The 17,446-nt window shown below is 48.1% G+C and overlaps 1 protein-coding gene across 4 annotated transcripts; it reads left to right on the top strand.

Annotated features, from left to right (window-relative positions):
- The first annotated feature begins 216 nt into the window (after window positions 1-216).
- nicn1 (nicolin 1) lies at window positions 217-5,484 on the top strand. Of its 4 annotated transcripts, none has more exons than XM_028429371.1 (8): window positions 245-393; window positions 810-970; window positions 1,473-1,619; window positions 2,311-2,490; window positions 3,999-4,112; window positions 4,504-4,572; window positions 4,687-4,791; window positions 4,885-5,484. In XM_028429371.1, exons 2-8 carry the CDS (start codon window positions 965-967, stop codon window positions 4,924-4,926), a joined length of 663 nt encoding a protein of 220 aa, XP_028285172.1. In that variant the 5' UTR covers window positions 245-393; window positions 810-964; the 3' UTR covers window positions 4,927-5,484. The 4 variants fall into 4 exon arrangements, with proteins under 4 accessions (XP_028285174.1, XP_028285172.1, XP_028285173.1 ...); XM_028429372.1 differs by having other exon boundaries at window positions 246-369; XM_028429373.1 differs by lacking the exon at window positions 810-970 and having other exon boundaries at window positions 217-369.
- Window positions 5,485-17,446: the final 11,962 nt, after the last annotated feature.

Raw genomic sequence — 17,446 nt, 5'->3', positions numbered from 1 at the left:
AGGGACAGGCCTGGTGTCCCCTCACTGAGTGTGACTCTGATCCACGTGGTGATGCTGCCACCTGCTGCCCGCTGTCAGACATAACACGCTGCTGATAATATATCAACAGTAGCACTGAAGTAGCAGTGTCACAGCAGTCATTGATATTTCTATTCACACACACACACACACAGACACACACACACACACACACACACACACACACACCTTTGAGCTCAGCGCTCAGAGAGCTGCTGGCCCTTTAAGACACTCTCCGTTTCCTTGGTGACAACCAGGAAGTAACAGCAGGCATCTTTGGCATGTAAACATCGGAGGCTTCTCCTGCTCTGTGTGGTTTTTAAGGACTGTGACAGCCTGTGACAGGAGAAGGTAAACACCGACCCACTCGCGGATGTATGTATTTATTTGTCTTTATCACCAATAACGCAGAATAATGACGACTTCCGCTCGCTAGCTGCTGTGCTAACGTCTGTTAGCGTCCGTGCTAACTGTGTGTGTTGGCTCGATGTATTCTGGCTGCAAACATGAACGTGTGTGTGGAACATGAACATGACACGTGTGTGTGTGTGTGTGTGTGTGTGTGTGTCTGTGTGTGTGTGTGTGTGTGTGTGTGTGTGTGTGTGTGTGTGTGTCACAGTGAGCTCCGTCAGTGTTGTGCTTCAGTTAGCTTCATGCTACCATGCTACCGCCTGCCTGTCGCTGTCCATGGTGCTAACAGCAGGCTAGCAGCACTGATCTCTGTAGTTTGACAGAACTGCTGCAAAATGTCATAATAATAATAATAATAATAATAATAATAATGTCCACAGTCCTCCAATTCAGCACCATCATAACAAGGCATGAAACCAAAGCACAGTTCACACCAGCAGAAGGCCGTGTCTTGTCAGTGTCTTGTCAGTGTCATCATGTGTCTGGATAACAGTGAAGTCTGCAGCTCGACGTGTAAGAACAGACAGCTGTAAACATGGAGGTAAATATCAAATACAAATGTTTGTGTGTGGGTTGGAGTTCTGGATGGGCTGAGCTCACTGGGAGGAGGATGAATAGCATCCACAGACATACGGTTACTACTTCAGGTACTTGGACAGGTCAGGTGTCTGCTGCAGCTGCTTCTTTGACCTCCTCATCCAGGATGTTCTGCAGTTCCCATTAAAGCCTCCTGCTGAGCTCTAACCCTTCACCACCACTGTTGTTCCAGCATGAAGCATACAACAGTGGATCAGACAAAATGACATCGAACAAGATGCACACATGATGTGATGTGCAGGTCTGCACAGCCTCCATGTCCAGCCGGTCACAGGTTATCCCTTTATAATATCTGCTTATCTTCATGGGACAGATGAGAATCACATTTCTGACCAAAGACGACAAACCGTGCACACACACAGAGGCCAACGCCATGATGCACCCTGTTACTGTGGTCTCAGACATTCATGCAAGCTGAATCTAAACCTGTCATTTGTTTCCTGAAGATGAGCGACGGCACCGATGACATCAAGCCTGTGGCCTGCACAGTCAAACCCCCGGTCTACCTGCAGATCGGAGACGCCAAAACAGACGCCACTCACTCCGGTGTGTGTGTCGTCGATGTCACCCTGCCCTTTGGAAAGCCTGTCAATGTAAGCGAGAGTTGCACCAATGCACACACTGCACTCAGACCGAGGTGTTTTAAATGTAAACATGTCTGATGTCAGCATGGAAAACACCGTCCCACAGTCACCAATATTACAAACATGTCGACATGTTTACAGCAGGGTATAAGTACTTTAGGCATTGATTAGGTTAGATTTGTATGTCACATGTGGTGCTTTCAGGGACCAACCGAAAGGCGTGGTATTCCTAAAGATATTTTTTCTTCAAATGGAGATGTGTTCTGTTTGCAGTGATCTTCTCCCTCTGTGTCATACAGCAGCACACACACTGTAGAAAACATTTGTTTAAATATAAATCCCTCCAAACAGAGGCTTCAGACTTTTTGGGCACTGACCTACTTTTCAGCATTTAGTCCTAATTAAAATGGTTTTTAATGCAGAGTGACTCCTCATTAGCTCAGAGCTTCAAAGGTGCTGCCTGCAGCAGCTTAATGCACAAAGGAGTTATCTGCAGAGCGCATTCTGCTGCTGCTCATCTTAATGCCGTGCTTTGGCAGACCCAGTGTTTCTTCAACAATGGCATCAGAGCCGAGACAGACCGGAGGCGGTTCCCTTCTGGGCACCAGCATGGTTTCATGGGTCCATATTCTGAAAGTGTTACTCATCCATTTGTGGTGCCAACATTGAAGCAGACTCAGACTTCCTGACCTTCTTTCAGATCGAGGAGATCACCTTCAAGAACTACTACACAGCGTATGTGACGGTGCGTCTGTTGAGGAGGAGTCCCGGCCAGGACGCCCCCGCTAAGTGGTGCACCGTCCTGAGAGACCTGCGTCTGATGGACAACCCCCACACCGAGGGAGGCTCCCAGGACTACTACTCCATCCACAGGACGCAGGTGGGCCCACCTCCACCTCCTGAAGAGGCAGGGGTCCTCAGTGCTCAACACAAGTCTGACTTTAACACACTGGTATCCGCTGGTATCTGCTGGTATCTGCTGATATCTGCTACATATCTGATTTAGGACCACATATGAAAGTGGCCTGGGTCGGATGTAATAAAATCGGAATTGAGCTGTTCAGACTGTCACGACAATATTAGATACAGATTCATGCAAAACATTTCGGATTCGGGTCACTTTGGCCCGCAGTCTGAACGTAGCCAAAGACTCACACACTGCAGATGTGCTTCAGCAACAGAAGAAACACAGTTAATCTGAAATGAAATGAACTCAGATAAAAAGAAAAAGTAAGTAGAAATCAAACAAAAACAAATAGAATAAAACATATGGCTATGGATAAGTCATCAATAATATTCAGTGTTTCCTGAAGTCAAACAAGAGGTTAAACCCAAACGCTGGACTCAGGTCTTTCGCAGTTTTAATCACTGAGACAAAGGGAATCATCCAAGGTTTTCACAGTAGTGTGGCTGGAGAGGCACAACAGATCTTCCAGGTGAGTCTCTGATGAACAACACTGACCAAGAATCTCCACAAAATACACAATGTGACTGTTCCTATAAGGCAACAGCGGCTGGAGAGAAAAAACTAAACACCAACCCTCACTACCTAACAAGGCCCAAAGACGTGTACCTCTGAACAGACAGCAGGCCTGATGATCCCAGATGATCTGGGTGTGAAAGGGAACTGACAAAGGACTCAAAGCACGACTCCAGGCACAGAGAGATGGTTTTTAACCTTCTACTACTTCTATTAATCTACTAATAACTGTTTTGTCACAGGAAGAGGTAACAAACAGGCAAACGTATCAAAAACATGAGCAGAATCAGGAAAAATCACTCAACAGACCAGGGAACAAATGGCTGGTACAACAGCAGAGACACTGAAGATACAGGGACGAAGAGGCACAGAGACTGAGGAAGCTCCTCCTGCGTTGGCTGCCACGCAGCCGACACAGAGGCAGGAAGTGAAGTAGTCTAAGATGAGAAATAGCTGAGTGCCTTTCAAAATAAAACAGGAAATGACCCTGATTCGATGCTGCAGAGCAGGATGTGAGGTTTCATATTGGAATAGATTGGGTTATATATTACAGGTCAGTTATTTAAACATGCTGCTGCTGTGTTAAACATGTTACAACACTGTGGCCTCATCTTTCTTTATGTTGCTCAGACCTTTGAATATAAACCCGTCAGAGTCTGGATCAGACCAGCCAGCGGAGCTGTGATGGTGATACATGGACTCTTCTTTATGCAAATGGTGATGCTGGTTGTTTACCTCAGAGGCGGACTGGTTCAGAGGCTGGTGCTGACTCTCTCACTGCTTTATGGCTCATTGTTTGTCATAGTTCCTAAGGAATATCCACTGTTTGTTCATGTGTTTGGTAAAGGAGGTCATTACGCTGTTTGTCTGCTGCTGGTTGACTGTCATCTCCTCTGTCTGTAAACCAGATGCAGGCGGAGCCGGATCACGTGGTGTCCATCAGGCTGATCCTGAGGCAGCCGTCCTCTGCCTGGCTGACCTTCAGCCTGGAGGAGATCAGAGTCTTCCCTCACGTGGAGCCGGTTAGCCTCACTCATGTTTTTGTTGATGCGCTGACACATTCTGAGAAGTGATGGAGCATCAGTCACACACACAGAGACAGAGGCAGATCTGAACTCACGGAGCTCTAAGTACTCTGAGAGCGGAGGTTTTTATGCCACACAGAGGGGGCTGAGCTGCTTCCAGTCTGTGAGCCATCACAGAGAATCCTCCTGATGGTCCTGACAGCTGGCTCTTTGTGGTCAGACGCCTGGAAGCAGCAGAGTGTTAAATGAGTTTTAGTTTGTGGGTTGATTGTGTTGATATGAAAGTGTTACAATAATCCAGCCTCTGCTTGAAATGAGTGTGAGCAGGAGACAAGAGGCCTTTGCGGTGTTTACCGAGCTCTCACCGAGTTTCTGCTTCTCCCTCCAGGACCCAGAGAAGGAGGTTTCTGATTGGCTGTCTGACCTGATGCTCATGGACCAGCACCCCGACCTGGAGGTACACCTGTTTGTTTTAGGACAGAAAAACACACAAGTGTTTACACAATGTGGAAAATGCAGATTCCAGTTTCTGTGGAGCTTCTTAGTTCAGAAGCACATGTCCGTGTTGCAGGGCCTCCCCGACCCTCAGACTGTGTCGTCCAGCATCCAGCAGATGTGGGCTCTGACTGAGGTGATGCAGAGCAACCAGACCACAGCCTCCATCGGACGCTTTGATGTGAGTCTGAAACACAGTGTGTGTGTGTGTTTGTGTGTGTGTGTACAGTGTGTGTGTGTGTGTGTGTGTAAACATGGCTCTCTGCCGCTGCAGGTGGATGGATGCTACGACATCAACTTACTCTCTCTGACGTAAGACTCCAGAATGAAACATGAGCATGAGGCACATACCTCAGAGGCCTCGTCTTCAGCATGATGACACACACACACACACACAGCATCCTGACGGCCTTCAACAGAAGCTCCCTGCCCCGACCTGTCTGATGATCCCTGCTGCTTGTAGCAAGACATACATGGATGAAATGAGTCACAGTTGATTAGAAGCTTCACCACAGAGTGTGTGTGTGGTCTCCATCACTGAGTCTGAAGAAGACACAACAACAACCTGCAGAAAATGGACTGATGTTCATGTCATCAGGAGTCAGAGCCTGCAGGTCACACTGTGGACACATGGTGGCAGCAGTGCACCAGTGAAGAGGTGTGTGTGTGTGTGTGTGTGTAGATTAATGATGTTGAATCTATCCATTAAGATGTGAGTGTTATTGATCGCTTCACCTTTACACATTAGAGCAGGATTCTGACATGAAGAGCGATCGATGCAACAATCAGCCTGCAGATAGTCCTAATTAAAGAAATGAGGATGTGATGATCGTCAGTGTTTCAATTATTCTCATTTCATGGCCACAACAATAAATCGGTGAAATCAATGAACATAATGTTCCAGCAGTTTTCTCTGATTTCATCCTTCATGGAGCTTTCTGTTGAATGTGGGCGATGGAACTGAATTCTTTTAAAACACTTGCTGACAGAAACGTTTTGTTCTCCTGAACGAACCCTGAAAACAGCTCCGTGTTGTAAACAGTCCAAGTGTTTCTGAGCAGCTGCAGCTTTGTGATGTGTGTGAAGTTAAACGGTGTTACGACACAGCGGAGGTTCAGGAGCTGTGTTCGGAATGAAAGGCGCGGGGGGTTGGAGCAGCGGGCTGACTGCTCCAGCTCCCAGCGGAGCTTCTTAAAATACAGCAGCTCGTATTTCACTGAACATCTGAGCGGCGTCTCTGGAGGATCCTCAGCTCTGCTGACTGAAGTAAAGAGGACACATCTGTGTGTGTCTGCTGCTGAGCAGCTCTCTGCACCCACTGAGGATGCAACACCACCAACACACACACAGACACACACTGTGGGTCTGTGTGTGTGTTGCAGGTGAACACCACAGTGAGTCAGGCTCAATGCAGCAGCAGTTGTTGTGGACTATGATAACAACCATCACTGAGTCTCTGTATATGGATCAGATGTACGTTCACATGATGTGCTTTGTTTCATATCTGCACAGCGCTGCCTGAAAGTCTACAATTATCTATAAATCAGCATAAATGTGACCCGAGGCGACAGGAATGTGAGGTCTGATCCTTTTTATTGATGAAAATGATCCAGTCTGTGAAGCTTTGCTGCCAGTACCTGCTGCTTCTGTCTGTCAGCTGCTCATCAGCTGTCAGCGTGGAGGACTTTGAGCCCGTTCTTCATGGAGAACAGCCTCAGTCTGAGCTGTTGGTGGTCTCCTCAGATAACTGGTCTTCAGGTCCTAACACATTTCTTGACATTAAAGCCTGATGTGGATTTTTTTTTATTCCACAGCTTCAGAGCTGCTGCTCTGTGCTTTGGAGGCAAATTTGCTTCTGATGAGAAAAAAAAAGGGTAATGGCTGCAGATTTTCTTCACAGAAGGACTCGTGATGAATGGAGTGTTCCAGCTGAGCCGCTGTGTGTGAGTGTGTGTGTGTGTGTGTGTGTGTGTGTGTGTGTGTGTGGTGTGTGTGTGTGTGTGTGTGGGTGGGTCCAATCAGAGAGAAAAGGTCTTTGAGTCCACTTGATTAAAGTTAAACCAACACTGTGTGTGTGGTGAAAGAGGGGGTGGGCTCTGGCCTGCTGTGCTCCTGCTGTGTGTTATTGATGACTGCAGCGTTACATCATCATATTTAAACATTTGAACGTTCAGGAACATTCAGACCTGCACATGTTTTTGATGTGAGGGGATTTTGATGTGAGGCCTGATAATGTTTGTTCTGAGAGCCTTGTCTGAGCTGAGCTGATTAGACCAACAAAGACCCCACCCATCATCCATCATCCATCCATCCATCATCCATCATCCACCATCCACCACCCATCATCCATCATCCATCCATCCATCATCCATCATCCATCCATCCATCATCCATCATCCACCATCCACCACCCATCATCCATCATCCATCCATCCATCATCCATCATCCACCATCCACCACCCATCATCCATCATCCATCCATCCATCATCCATCATCCATCCATCCATCATCCATCATCCACCATCCATCATCCACCACCCATCATCCATCATCCACCACCCATCATCCATCATCCACCATCCATCAATAATCCATCCAACCACCCTTGATCCATCCACCCATCATCCATCCATCCATCCATCATCCATCCATCCATCCACCCACCCACCCATCATCCACCCACCATCCATCCATCCATCCATCCATCCATCCACCCACCCATCATCCATCCATCCATCATCCACCCATCCATCATCCATTCATCCACCCATCATCCACTCTTGATCCATCCACCCATCAACCCATCCACCCACCCACCATCCATCCATCAATCCATCCATCCATCATCCACCCTTGATCCATCCATCCATTCACCCATCCACCCATCCATCCATCCATGTCCTTGACTTACTCCGCCTCAGGTCACAGGTGCAGCAGCCTAAAACACCTCCCTCTGGCTGACTTCCTCCTTCCTCCTCAAGCTCATCTGGGGGCATACTGAGGTGTCCCCCGGGCAGCCTGGACACATCACCCTTCCAGTGTGTCCTGGGTCTCCTAGTTGGACAGATTGGAGAGGGGCCCACATCACTGCACCAATCTGTCTGTCAATCACCTGCTCCATTCTTCTCCCACTCTTGGAGACCCCAGGATACTTTCATTTGTGGAACTGAGCCAGAGCATCAGTTCTCCCCGAGTGTCACGCTTCAGAGTTAGAGGTGCTGATTCCACTCCTTTTGAAACGGGGGTCCACCAGCCTGGTCTGCCAGTCCGGAGGCTGGTTTGGTCTGAACACACGGCTGGTGTCAGAATGTTTGAAGACGTGTTGTCATGTGACAGGTGGATTCAGTATTTAGTTTGTTGAGTTCATGACGACGCTGAGACCTGGATCACTGATCTCTGTTCTGATTTCCACTGGAGTTTAGCTGTTTTGCTGAACGTGTTAAATGTGTTGATGCTGGACTTCTCAGACAAACAAACCCCCCCTGACTTCATTCTGCTGCCTCCAGCCGAGCTGCAGATGGAGGAGAGGTTGAGAGAAGTAAATGAGGTGAAAGGAAGTCAGAGAGAAATAAACCGAAGGAACAAATTGAGAGGCAGCCTGCGCACCTTCCACACAACACATGCATACAAATCAGCAGCTACAAACCCAGCGCAGCACAAATGTGCAGAGCCAGCTGCCTGCTCAAGTGCACTTGACATTTAAATTCATGCGCCTGCCGACCGTCTCCTTAACCTTCCATATTGATGCAGTGAGGGAGCAGAGTGAAAGCAGGAGCACAAAAACCAGAGGCCCCCCCTCTGCTCATGCAGGTGAAGCCCCGCCCCCATCCGCCAGCAGGAAGTCAGAGGAGGGATCGTCCTGCTCTGACCACAGGAAGTACAGTACAGTCATCACCTGAGGACGGGACGGACAAGAGGACAACACGAGGACAGCAGCAGGGTTCAGACAGGCTGTTCTGAGTGCAGGTTGATTTAACCCTCTGTGTGTCTGTGGGTGCTCTCATTCATCCAGCTCATAGTCACGTCCAGGAGTTTAAATGGAGGCAGCTGGACGAGTCAGCACAACTGAACCGAGTGGTGAAACGTCTTCAGAAAATGATCCCGGCGTCCGGCTGCGTTTACTTCAGAACACCTGATTACTCCTCAGGAAGGCCGAGCAGAAGATGTACTGCATCTGCTGAGGAGGCGAGGGGGTCATAGGAACCCCTTCGCCCTCTGTCCACCTGTCCATCTGTCCAGGAAATGTACACCTCCAGAACCAAGAGGACGGCAGGAGACAGGGAACCACCTCACCAGGACATGTGTTTGAACTGCACACACACAGACACACACACACTGCTTCTTCCAGAGTACAGTAACTTGACTGACTTTGCACTATAAGTAAATTCCTTTAATGTGCCACGTACCTAATAAAGCTGGTCAGATCTATGAATGCTGTCAGGCTGCAGCTCCTTATTCCTCTGCTTATAACTGGCTCCTGACAGCAGCTCCAGAGCCCTGAGACTGAAACAACACATGAAACAAGACACAACACAAAATGAAGCGTGTGAATAAAGTAAATACAGCTGTCGGCTGCAAAAACACACCTAAAAAACCCAGCAGAGACGTTTGACTGCAGTGCAGGAGGAGCACTCTGCACCCAGCAGGTGACCTCAGCCCGTTTCAGAGCCTTTAACTGATATAACACCAGCAGGAAACGATGGCCCCCACAGCCCTGACATGAGATGTGTTGCTGTGTTATTCTCTCATTAGGTCCGCTGTGACACCGGCCCTCCTCCTCCACCCGCCCTCCACCTTCAAAAACCTGATGTGATCCTTGCAGCGCTGCAGCAGCCTGCGTGTTGAGCGATGAGCGATGTCTCTGCTGCTTCTCACCCCGGCGCCATGAATCATTTATTCAGATGAGTGTGTGACAGCGGTGTCACAGCCTTCCTCTAATACCTGACAGCAAGAAAAAGGACGGCGCAGTGAGTGGAATATGTGATGCTGCTCAGAGAGGACACGCTCACCGGGGGACTCGTCTCTCACCGAGGACACTTTATTTCAAACATGTCCAGATCCAGAAAACTGAGTGTGATTCAGATGTTGGTCTTCAGTGATCAGGGATCACTGCTGCTGCTGCATTCTTCTTACACACACAGCTCTCCATGCTCTGTGAGTGTGGTGGTCACTCACTGACTCCCACAATCCACCACCAGTGATAAGCACCACCAGTGAACAGGCAGCCATGATGCATGTGGTGACCAGCTAACGGAGGGCAGGGCGGGGCAGCCAATCACAAAGGAGGGAAACATAAACAACAACAGGAAGTAAAAACAGACGGTAGTGAAATCACCAGCAGCCGCTCACTGATGTTTGGGGTAATGGTTCCAGCAGAGCGCTGTGCTTCCAGCCTTCACTGCTTTCATCATGTTTTTATATTTCATTTTAATGAGTGTGTGTTCTGACGCTGTGTTAACAGCTTTTATTGACAAACATCTGTCCTCATTATCCATAAAAACACACATCACATTCCGTGCGTGTGTGATCGGAGCCTTCACCCTGTGTTTCCTCTGTCTGGAGTTAACGTGCGTTTTACTTCCTGTTTTGAACGCCTGATAAATCACAGAGGAGCTTTACAGAGGAGTGACAGTGCAGACAGAGCGGCTCAGCTCTGACGTGCTAATAACACGCTATCACCTGTTTGTTTGCAGACACTTAGCGTGGCGCAGCTTGTTAAGTGATGCATAATTAAAATGATGAATGTAATAATAATGCTGTCTTCCTTCAGGGCTGCACGCACACACGGCTAACACTCATAAGTGGAACAGAAAGGATTGTTTTGATGTGAGGCTGCTGCTGCTGCTGCTTTTATTATTATTTGTTTATTTTCTGAACTTAGCAAAATGCAAATAGCTCCCAGATGAATACGCACGTCGCTCTGAAGGAACAATAAAGCTTTAATAATAAAAAAACTCAATTTAAACTTCCTCAGAAATGGAACCCGACTTTTTAACGAAGCCATTTTTACTGACACGTCTGTAAAGATGAGGAATAGAAGCTGCAAAAATAAAAACAAGTGATGACCGGTGGGCTCCGTTCAGCTGTGTGTTTATAAAGGAACACAGAGTTTCTGGACAGGCTGCAGCACAAGTTATTATTAATGCCACATTTGACTGATTTCCTTCCTGATTCACAGCTTCACCGTGGAAACATGAGGCCGACGCCCACATGTGTTTACATCACAGCAGAAAACCCGACCACACCTTCATCTTTGTTTATGGCGCTGACGCTAGCTAACAATAGCATGCTAGCTACCCACAACCAGCTCAGCTGCTCCATTGGCTGCTGACCAGGACGTCACTTCCTCCTTTTTTAACCAACAAAAATGAAAAATGTTTCATCTGCTAACATGGAGGAGGCAGGGTTTATGATCTATACAGCAGCCCGCCACCAGAGGGCGATACAGATGTTTTGGCCTTACTTTAGGAAAAATGTCATTTCGTCCATCTTTATTAACACTCTGTGATCCCTGTTGTTCCTCTAAGATCCACCCACAGAGGTCCTGGACACAGATTACCCACCAGAACTGCAGCAGGACTGAAGAATCTCAATACAATAAATTATCTATTTAGTTTTTGATGCACTATGTACAGTTTATAAACCATTTCTACCTCCACTCACCTGTGCAATAACTGTTAAATATGTAAACTGTTTATAATGTATATATCTTTTATTGGTAGCCTATTTTATATTGTATATATCTTTTTCCTAACTTATCCCTTGCTGTCTGTATGCCGTTGCAAAAATGCAATTTCCCCATTGTGGGACTAATAAAGGTTTCTTAATCTTAATCTTAATCTTAAGAAGACACCCAGGGGACCAAACGTCTCCTAAAACATCCTAGTGCACAGCTTCATTACAGCTAGACATAGTGACACGTTCACAGAGAGGAGCCGACAACCTGATTAACCACACACACACACAGATACAGTGACCACACACACACACACACACACACAGATACAGTGACCACACACACACACACACACACACAGATACAGTGACCACACACACACACACACACACACAGATACAGTGACCACACACACACACACACACACACAGATACAGTGACCACACACAGCAGGTTTGTGTACAGCTGGTGAATCAGGACAGTCCTCCGTGTTTACACAGTGAGGATTGTGGGCCCTGCAGCCCGTCAGGTAAACATGCTCAGAGCGCCCCCTATGGGACAGGAGGTTCAGGCGGTCTGACTTCTCCCCATATTACCTCCTCAACAGGCTCCTTCCTCCTCAGCCCATGTCCACATAACCACAGCTCCTTCTTCATGCAGCTCTTCAGGAACAGTGACTCTGGCTGCCAGTAGATGGAGCTGCTGGTCTTCACAGGCTGCAGCACATGTTTGCAGTGAGGCTGCTCAAACAACCAGCAGACGATCTCCTCTTGTTTTCACATCTTAAGTCTGACTGGGAGGAGGCAGGCGGTTGTACTGAGCTCGTGCACTGGACCACAGTCCTGTTTCAGAGGCTGTGATTGGCTGCCACAGGGACACTCATTGTCCTCTCTGCCACTGATAGAGTCCGGCGGGCTGCAGGTTCAGGCTCACCTGAGGGATCAAAGTCAGTCACAGCTCAGGACACACAGCAGCACCTGTGACCACAGATGCTGCCTTATCATCACCGTCTGCAGCAGCTGGATGTGCTCAGTGTGCTGGGGTCAGTGTTGACTCCTTCATACCTCTGTGCGTGGATCACAGCTGGCTGCAGCTGGAGCTGACTGAAGGTCATCAGGTGGATGTATGACACCTTCTCCACCTGGGCTACTCTGTCAGTCTGTCACAGCAGCACTGCTTCTCTTTATTCAGACCTCAGCTCATTTAGAACTCTAGACCTGCACCCAGCGACTCCTCCTGAATCCAGGAACATCTGGACACACACACACACACGTCGTGAAAACATCCTCAGTTTTTACAGTGACCATCAGTGCCTGACCACAGCGGGGCCCTCTGTCCCTGTGGAGGAGCTCCACCCCTGCAGCCTGCTGCCATCTCTGCACCACCTCACCTGCCTCGTGTCTCAGTGTGTTAGTCAGCAGGGAGTCTGTGGCTGACATTACTGTGGTAAGTGTCCTTCCTCCCCCTCCTCCCCCCCGTCTCCCCCCTCGCGCTCCCTAACGCTCCTCACTGCTTTAGGGAAGGAGGATCATTCACTTGATTGACTTTGTTTCCTCCTCCTCTGTTGGGATTTGAAGCAAACAGAGCTCATAATTGACCGGCTGCTTCTCACAAAATGAGATCAGTTACTGTTTAAGTGCTGTTGGTGTCTGTTAGTGTCCACAAATCCAGCTCCACTGTGATTTCCGAGTCCCAGAAGCCCTTCAGCTGCAGGCACCTGTCGTATATGCTGCTCATCGCACCACAAAAACACTGCACTAAACCCTGCCGGCTCTTTACAGGCTCATATTAACATCACTTCTTCTTCTTCTTCTTTCAGTTGTTCCTGTCAGGGTCTGTTTCCACCTAGCTCCATCCTCAGCTTCATCTTCTCTAATGTCATTGGGGGGGGGAGGAGTTGGGCTTCAGGTTCTCCGTTAGCAGGTCAGACTACGGGAAACAGAAACCTCCTTATTGATCCAACCATGTGAAGACTTTCTGCAGACACTGAAGACACACTTGTTGCCATGGTGACACTTGAGGTCTAACAGCAGTGTGGGACGATCAGTGTTTTCTTAAACACTCTGATCACATGACTGTTCTGCGCTTCTGAACTCACATTTTGTGGAAGAACACACAGAAACGTGCAGCAGGACAGATGTCCTCCTCTGCAGCAGGATGTCCCTGGATGTCCTCCTCTGCAGCAGGATGTCCCTGGATGTCCTCCTCTGCAGCAGGATGTCCCTGGATGTCCTCCTCTGCAGCAGGATGTCCCTGGATGTCCTCCTCTGCAGCAGGACGCCGGCTCACAGCTACTCAAAGAATTCATTTGAAGGAGGAACAGTGGAGCCCGGCCTCGCCCTCCTCCTCCTCAGCAGTCAATTTAAATGCATCAGTGCAGGTTGGACGTCAGAAGTGATGTGCTGCAGGTCGCCATGTGGCAGAACTGGTTAAGCTTCAGTTTCCTGGGCAGTTTCTGTGGGAGCATTCAAGAGGCGCTGCATAATCAATCAGAACCCAAGAAGAAGAAGAATATCTGAACCGGATTAACATGCAGCAACATGAGAGCAGAGAGAGCAGCACAGCGGGGGGGAAGCAGATCTGATCAGACGCCCCAGCAGCGAGTGGGACGAAGCTGAAGATGTGTGTGTGTGTGTGTGTGTGTGTGAGAGAGATGCTGATTAAAATTCAAAAAGACGTGTATCCTGAACGATCTAATGGTTTATGGATCTGTCACACTCATGAAGAAAGACATCAGAGACTTCTGATCCGTCACAGATGTTCTCAGGCTGATCTCTGCCTCTCTGTCAGCCTCTTCATCACTCTAAGTGCTGCAGTCTGGACTCTCCAGATGTTCATCATTTTTAGAGCAGATTGTTGGAAACATCAGAACATGATGTGTGAAAATGGATGAAGATGTTACTGACGGGTCAACATGATGTCTGTGCACAGACAGGTATCAGGCCTCAGCAGACCGCTCCGGTCCTGCTCTCTGTCGTCGTGCATGTTTCATGTGTGCAGTAAATAGTTCCTGTGTCGCTAACCTCACAGTGATGTGTGCAGAGACGGCTGCAATAAAACACAGCTGATGAAACGCACGGTGCTGCCAGCGCGTCTGTCTCTTAAAATACCAGATTCATTTATCACAAAGATCTCACTCTGATGGGGAAAACAAGGCAGAAGTGAACCTAATGAAGACAAACACAAAGGAGGGACGGGACACAAAGACGGGATGGAAACCAACCCAGACCTGACAGAGACCAGGGCCTGTATTCACAAAGACTCTTAGCTCTAAGAGTTTCCCTTAGTGCTGACATTCTAAGAACATTCTTAGAATTATGACGTTTTCTAAGAATTTCCTCTTATAATTAAGACTAAATCCTAGTAACGATCTAACGGGTCCTAAGGTAAAAACTCTCCTCACTTAGACGAAACCTTCAGTCTGTTCAGAGAGTAGCTCTGAGAACATTCTTAGGAGTCTTTACTGACATTTTTCAGATAAGATAAGAGGTAAATTCTAACGATCTTTGTGAACACGGCTTCAGAACCACAGAAAGTTCTAAAACAGCAACATGTTCTCAGCCTCAGATACAAAGCAGCACTGCCAGTATAGTGACAGCCAACATCAGCTTCTTCCAGGCCATGATGGATTCAGCCATCTTTACTGAGACAGTCCTGAGTGTGGAAGACTTCCAGCTCATCAGGATGTGCTGCTCCTGTTGCCTAGCAACACAGATTAAGAGGTTGCTCCTTGGCTGTTGGAGCTCAGGTGAATTCAAAAAGAACCCACCTGTGACTGTGCAATGAATCCTGGGATATGTAGGAGATGAAGGACACAGTGGAAGTGGAATGGCCTCGTTGTGTCCCTGAAAGGATGCAGAGGCCGGAGCCTGTGTGTGAGCTGCTCCTCCACACACGTCTGCACCAACAGTTAAACTACTTTAACCCTCCGCTCACTGTAATCTGTTCAGTCCAAGTGGGCCTTTGTGCTGTAATTGCCTTTCTGCAGAGTGTTTCTCACTGTGAGTGAGACGGCTGGATTCAAATGGCTCAGTCATGTGACCCACATCGACTGCAGGCAGCGAGGACTTACAGCACGCCGAGGCTCGCACAACAACACGCGCACAACACTACACAAACAGGTCAGTGTGAGATCTGCTGACATCTAAAGAGAGAAGAAACAAATGGAAACGCCTGGATTCCTCCTCCTCCTCCTGATTTCTGCTGTTAGGCACCAGCCTCTAGTGGACACTGGAGGAACTGCACCTGAGGCTGCTGCCTGGTTAGTAATCATCACACACATGACACACATTTGAAGTGAACTCGCGTCGTCTCTGCTGCAGATAAAGACTGTTACTGTGCTGTGCACATGTTAAAAGCTGCAAATAAAGAGCGTTCAAAGCAGCCATCAGCGGCGCCTGCAGTCAGACCACAGCAGCAGCCGTTTGTGTGACAAGCAGCTACAAAACTGAGAGGCTGTTCTATAAATGTGTCTGTATTTGTCTCTTTCCCCGGCAGTGAACACGCTGACCCAGTAACGCTCTTTGATATGTAAAAACATGGAGGAGATGAAGACGTTTCAGAAATCGGCAGCAGCCAGCGTTTTTTTAAACTTGTTTCACTACGTGTTCTCCGACACACTGCACCTGCTCCATCCTCTGTGTGTCTGTCTCTGCAGAGATTAACCTCGCTGTCCTCTGACAGGGTGGCTCAGCACTTTTTATTAAAACATCCTCTCACTGATGGAGTCTGTTCTGTCTCGACATGATCCTGCAGAGCTCGCTGGATATTTTCAGACTGTGTCTGAAACACTCTCCACATCCTGATCACTCATTGCTAAATATGGCTGCTAATGCTAACTTGTGTCTGGGATGCTAATTATAGCTGCAAGCTGTGTGAATATCTGATGTTGGAAATCATCTGGGCTAACTCTTTTGTTGTGACGCTAAATATAGCTAGCAGTGTAAATATCTAATGTTAGAGACATGCTAGCTGAGTGTGTGATGATAAATAGCTGGTAGCTGTGTGATCTGTGTAACATCATGCACACAGCCTCAGATGTCAGTGCTCATGTATTAGTTTGAGCTTCGTAACCATTTTGTCTGTTTGCAGCATCAGTTTGTGTGTGAGTATAGCATGTTACACACACACACACACACACACACACACACACACACGTAGGTAAACATAAACATCCTCAAGGCAGAATTTCAGTGACTGTCCATGCATTGATTATCATTTAATTAAAGACGTGTGCTATTTACACACACACACACACACACAGGCTTACAAAGCGGGTTATCCCGCTGTGGGGAAAGGTCACATTTAATTACATCCAATATGTCTCCGTCTGTGAGCCCTGAAACAATTACAAGTTAATGGAGGAAGTCGGCGAGAGCGACTGCTGAATAATAACTGACTGTGTGTTTAACATTACACATCTGTGAAGGGCAGGAAGTGTGTGTGTGTGTGTGTCACTGTATGGACACTTTAAGAAGCTCAGAGCCTCAGGTTTACGGTGTGTGTGTGTGTGTGTGTGTTGCATACATACAGCCTCCTTTATGGCTCCTCTCTAAAAGTGAAGTCATTCCACCGCAGCCTTTATTCTTCCCGCTAATCACTCACAATTGCCCAATTAGGCCCAATCACTTTCACAGACCAACACCCTCCACGTAATGAGCCCATCATCAAAATCCACTCGCTCTCAATCACCGCAGCCCACGCTGGGATTTCCCCTTCTGCGTAATTACAGCCACAATCCGAGCATGGCGGCGCACCGACCAGCTCACAGACACAAGCGTTTTGGAGTTCAGGCGTCGTCCCCCGAACAGAGTCTCACTAACAGCCTGAAGCTGCTTTACTTCCTCTGTAACAGCTGAGGAGCCTCCCGAGCACTGCCTGCACTGACAGGCACTGTCATCTGTCCACCAAAGACAAGAGGCAGGAGACGCTAATGCTACAACACATCTGCAACTTTCTCTTATAATCCAGGAGGAAGAGGAGCATCATCTGTTCGTGTGTGTGTGTGTGTGTGTAAGGGTGGAAGCTCAGGCAAAATATCAATTCCTCCAGTGTCCACTAGAATTGGCTTCAACAGTCAACAGTGGGTCTGTCCTCTCAGACCTCCAGATCCAAGCTTCCTGCTTCACCTCAGCTCGTCTCCTGGGGGTCGGGCAGCA

The sequence above is a fragment of the Parambassis ranga genome, chromosome 18 (assembly GCF_900634625.1).
Source record: "Parambassis ranga chromosome 18, fParRan2.1, whole genome shotgun sequence".
Taxonomy (NCBI): Eukaryota; Metazoa; Chordata; class Actinopteri; family Ambassidae; genus Parambassis; species Parambassis ranga.
Note: the sequence above shows the minus strand (reverse complement) of the source record. Positions and strands in the feature narration are given on the sequence as shown.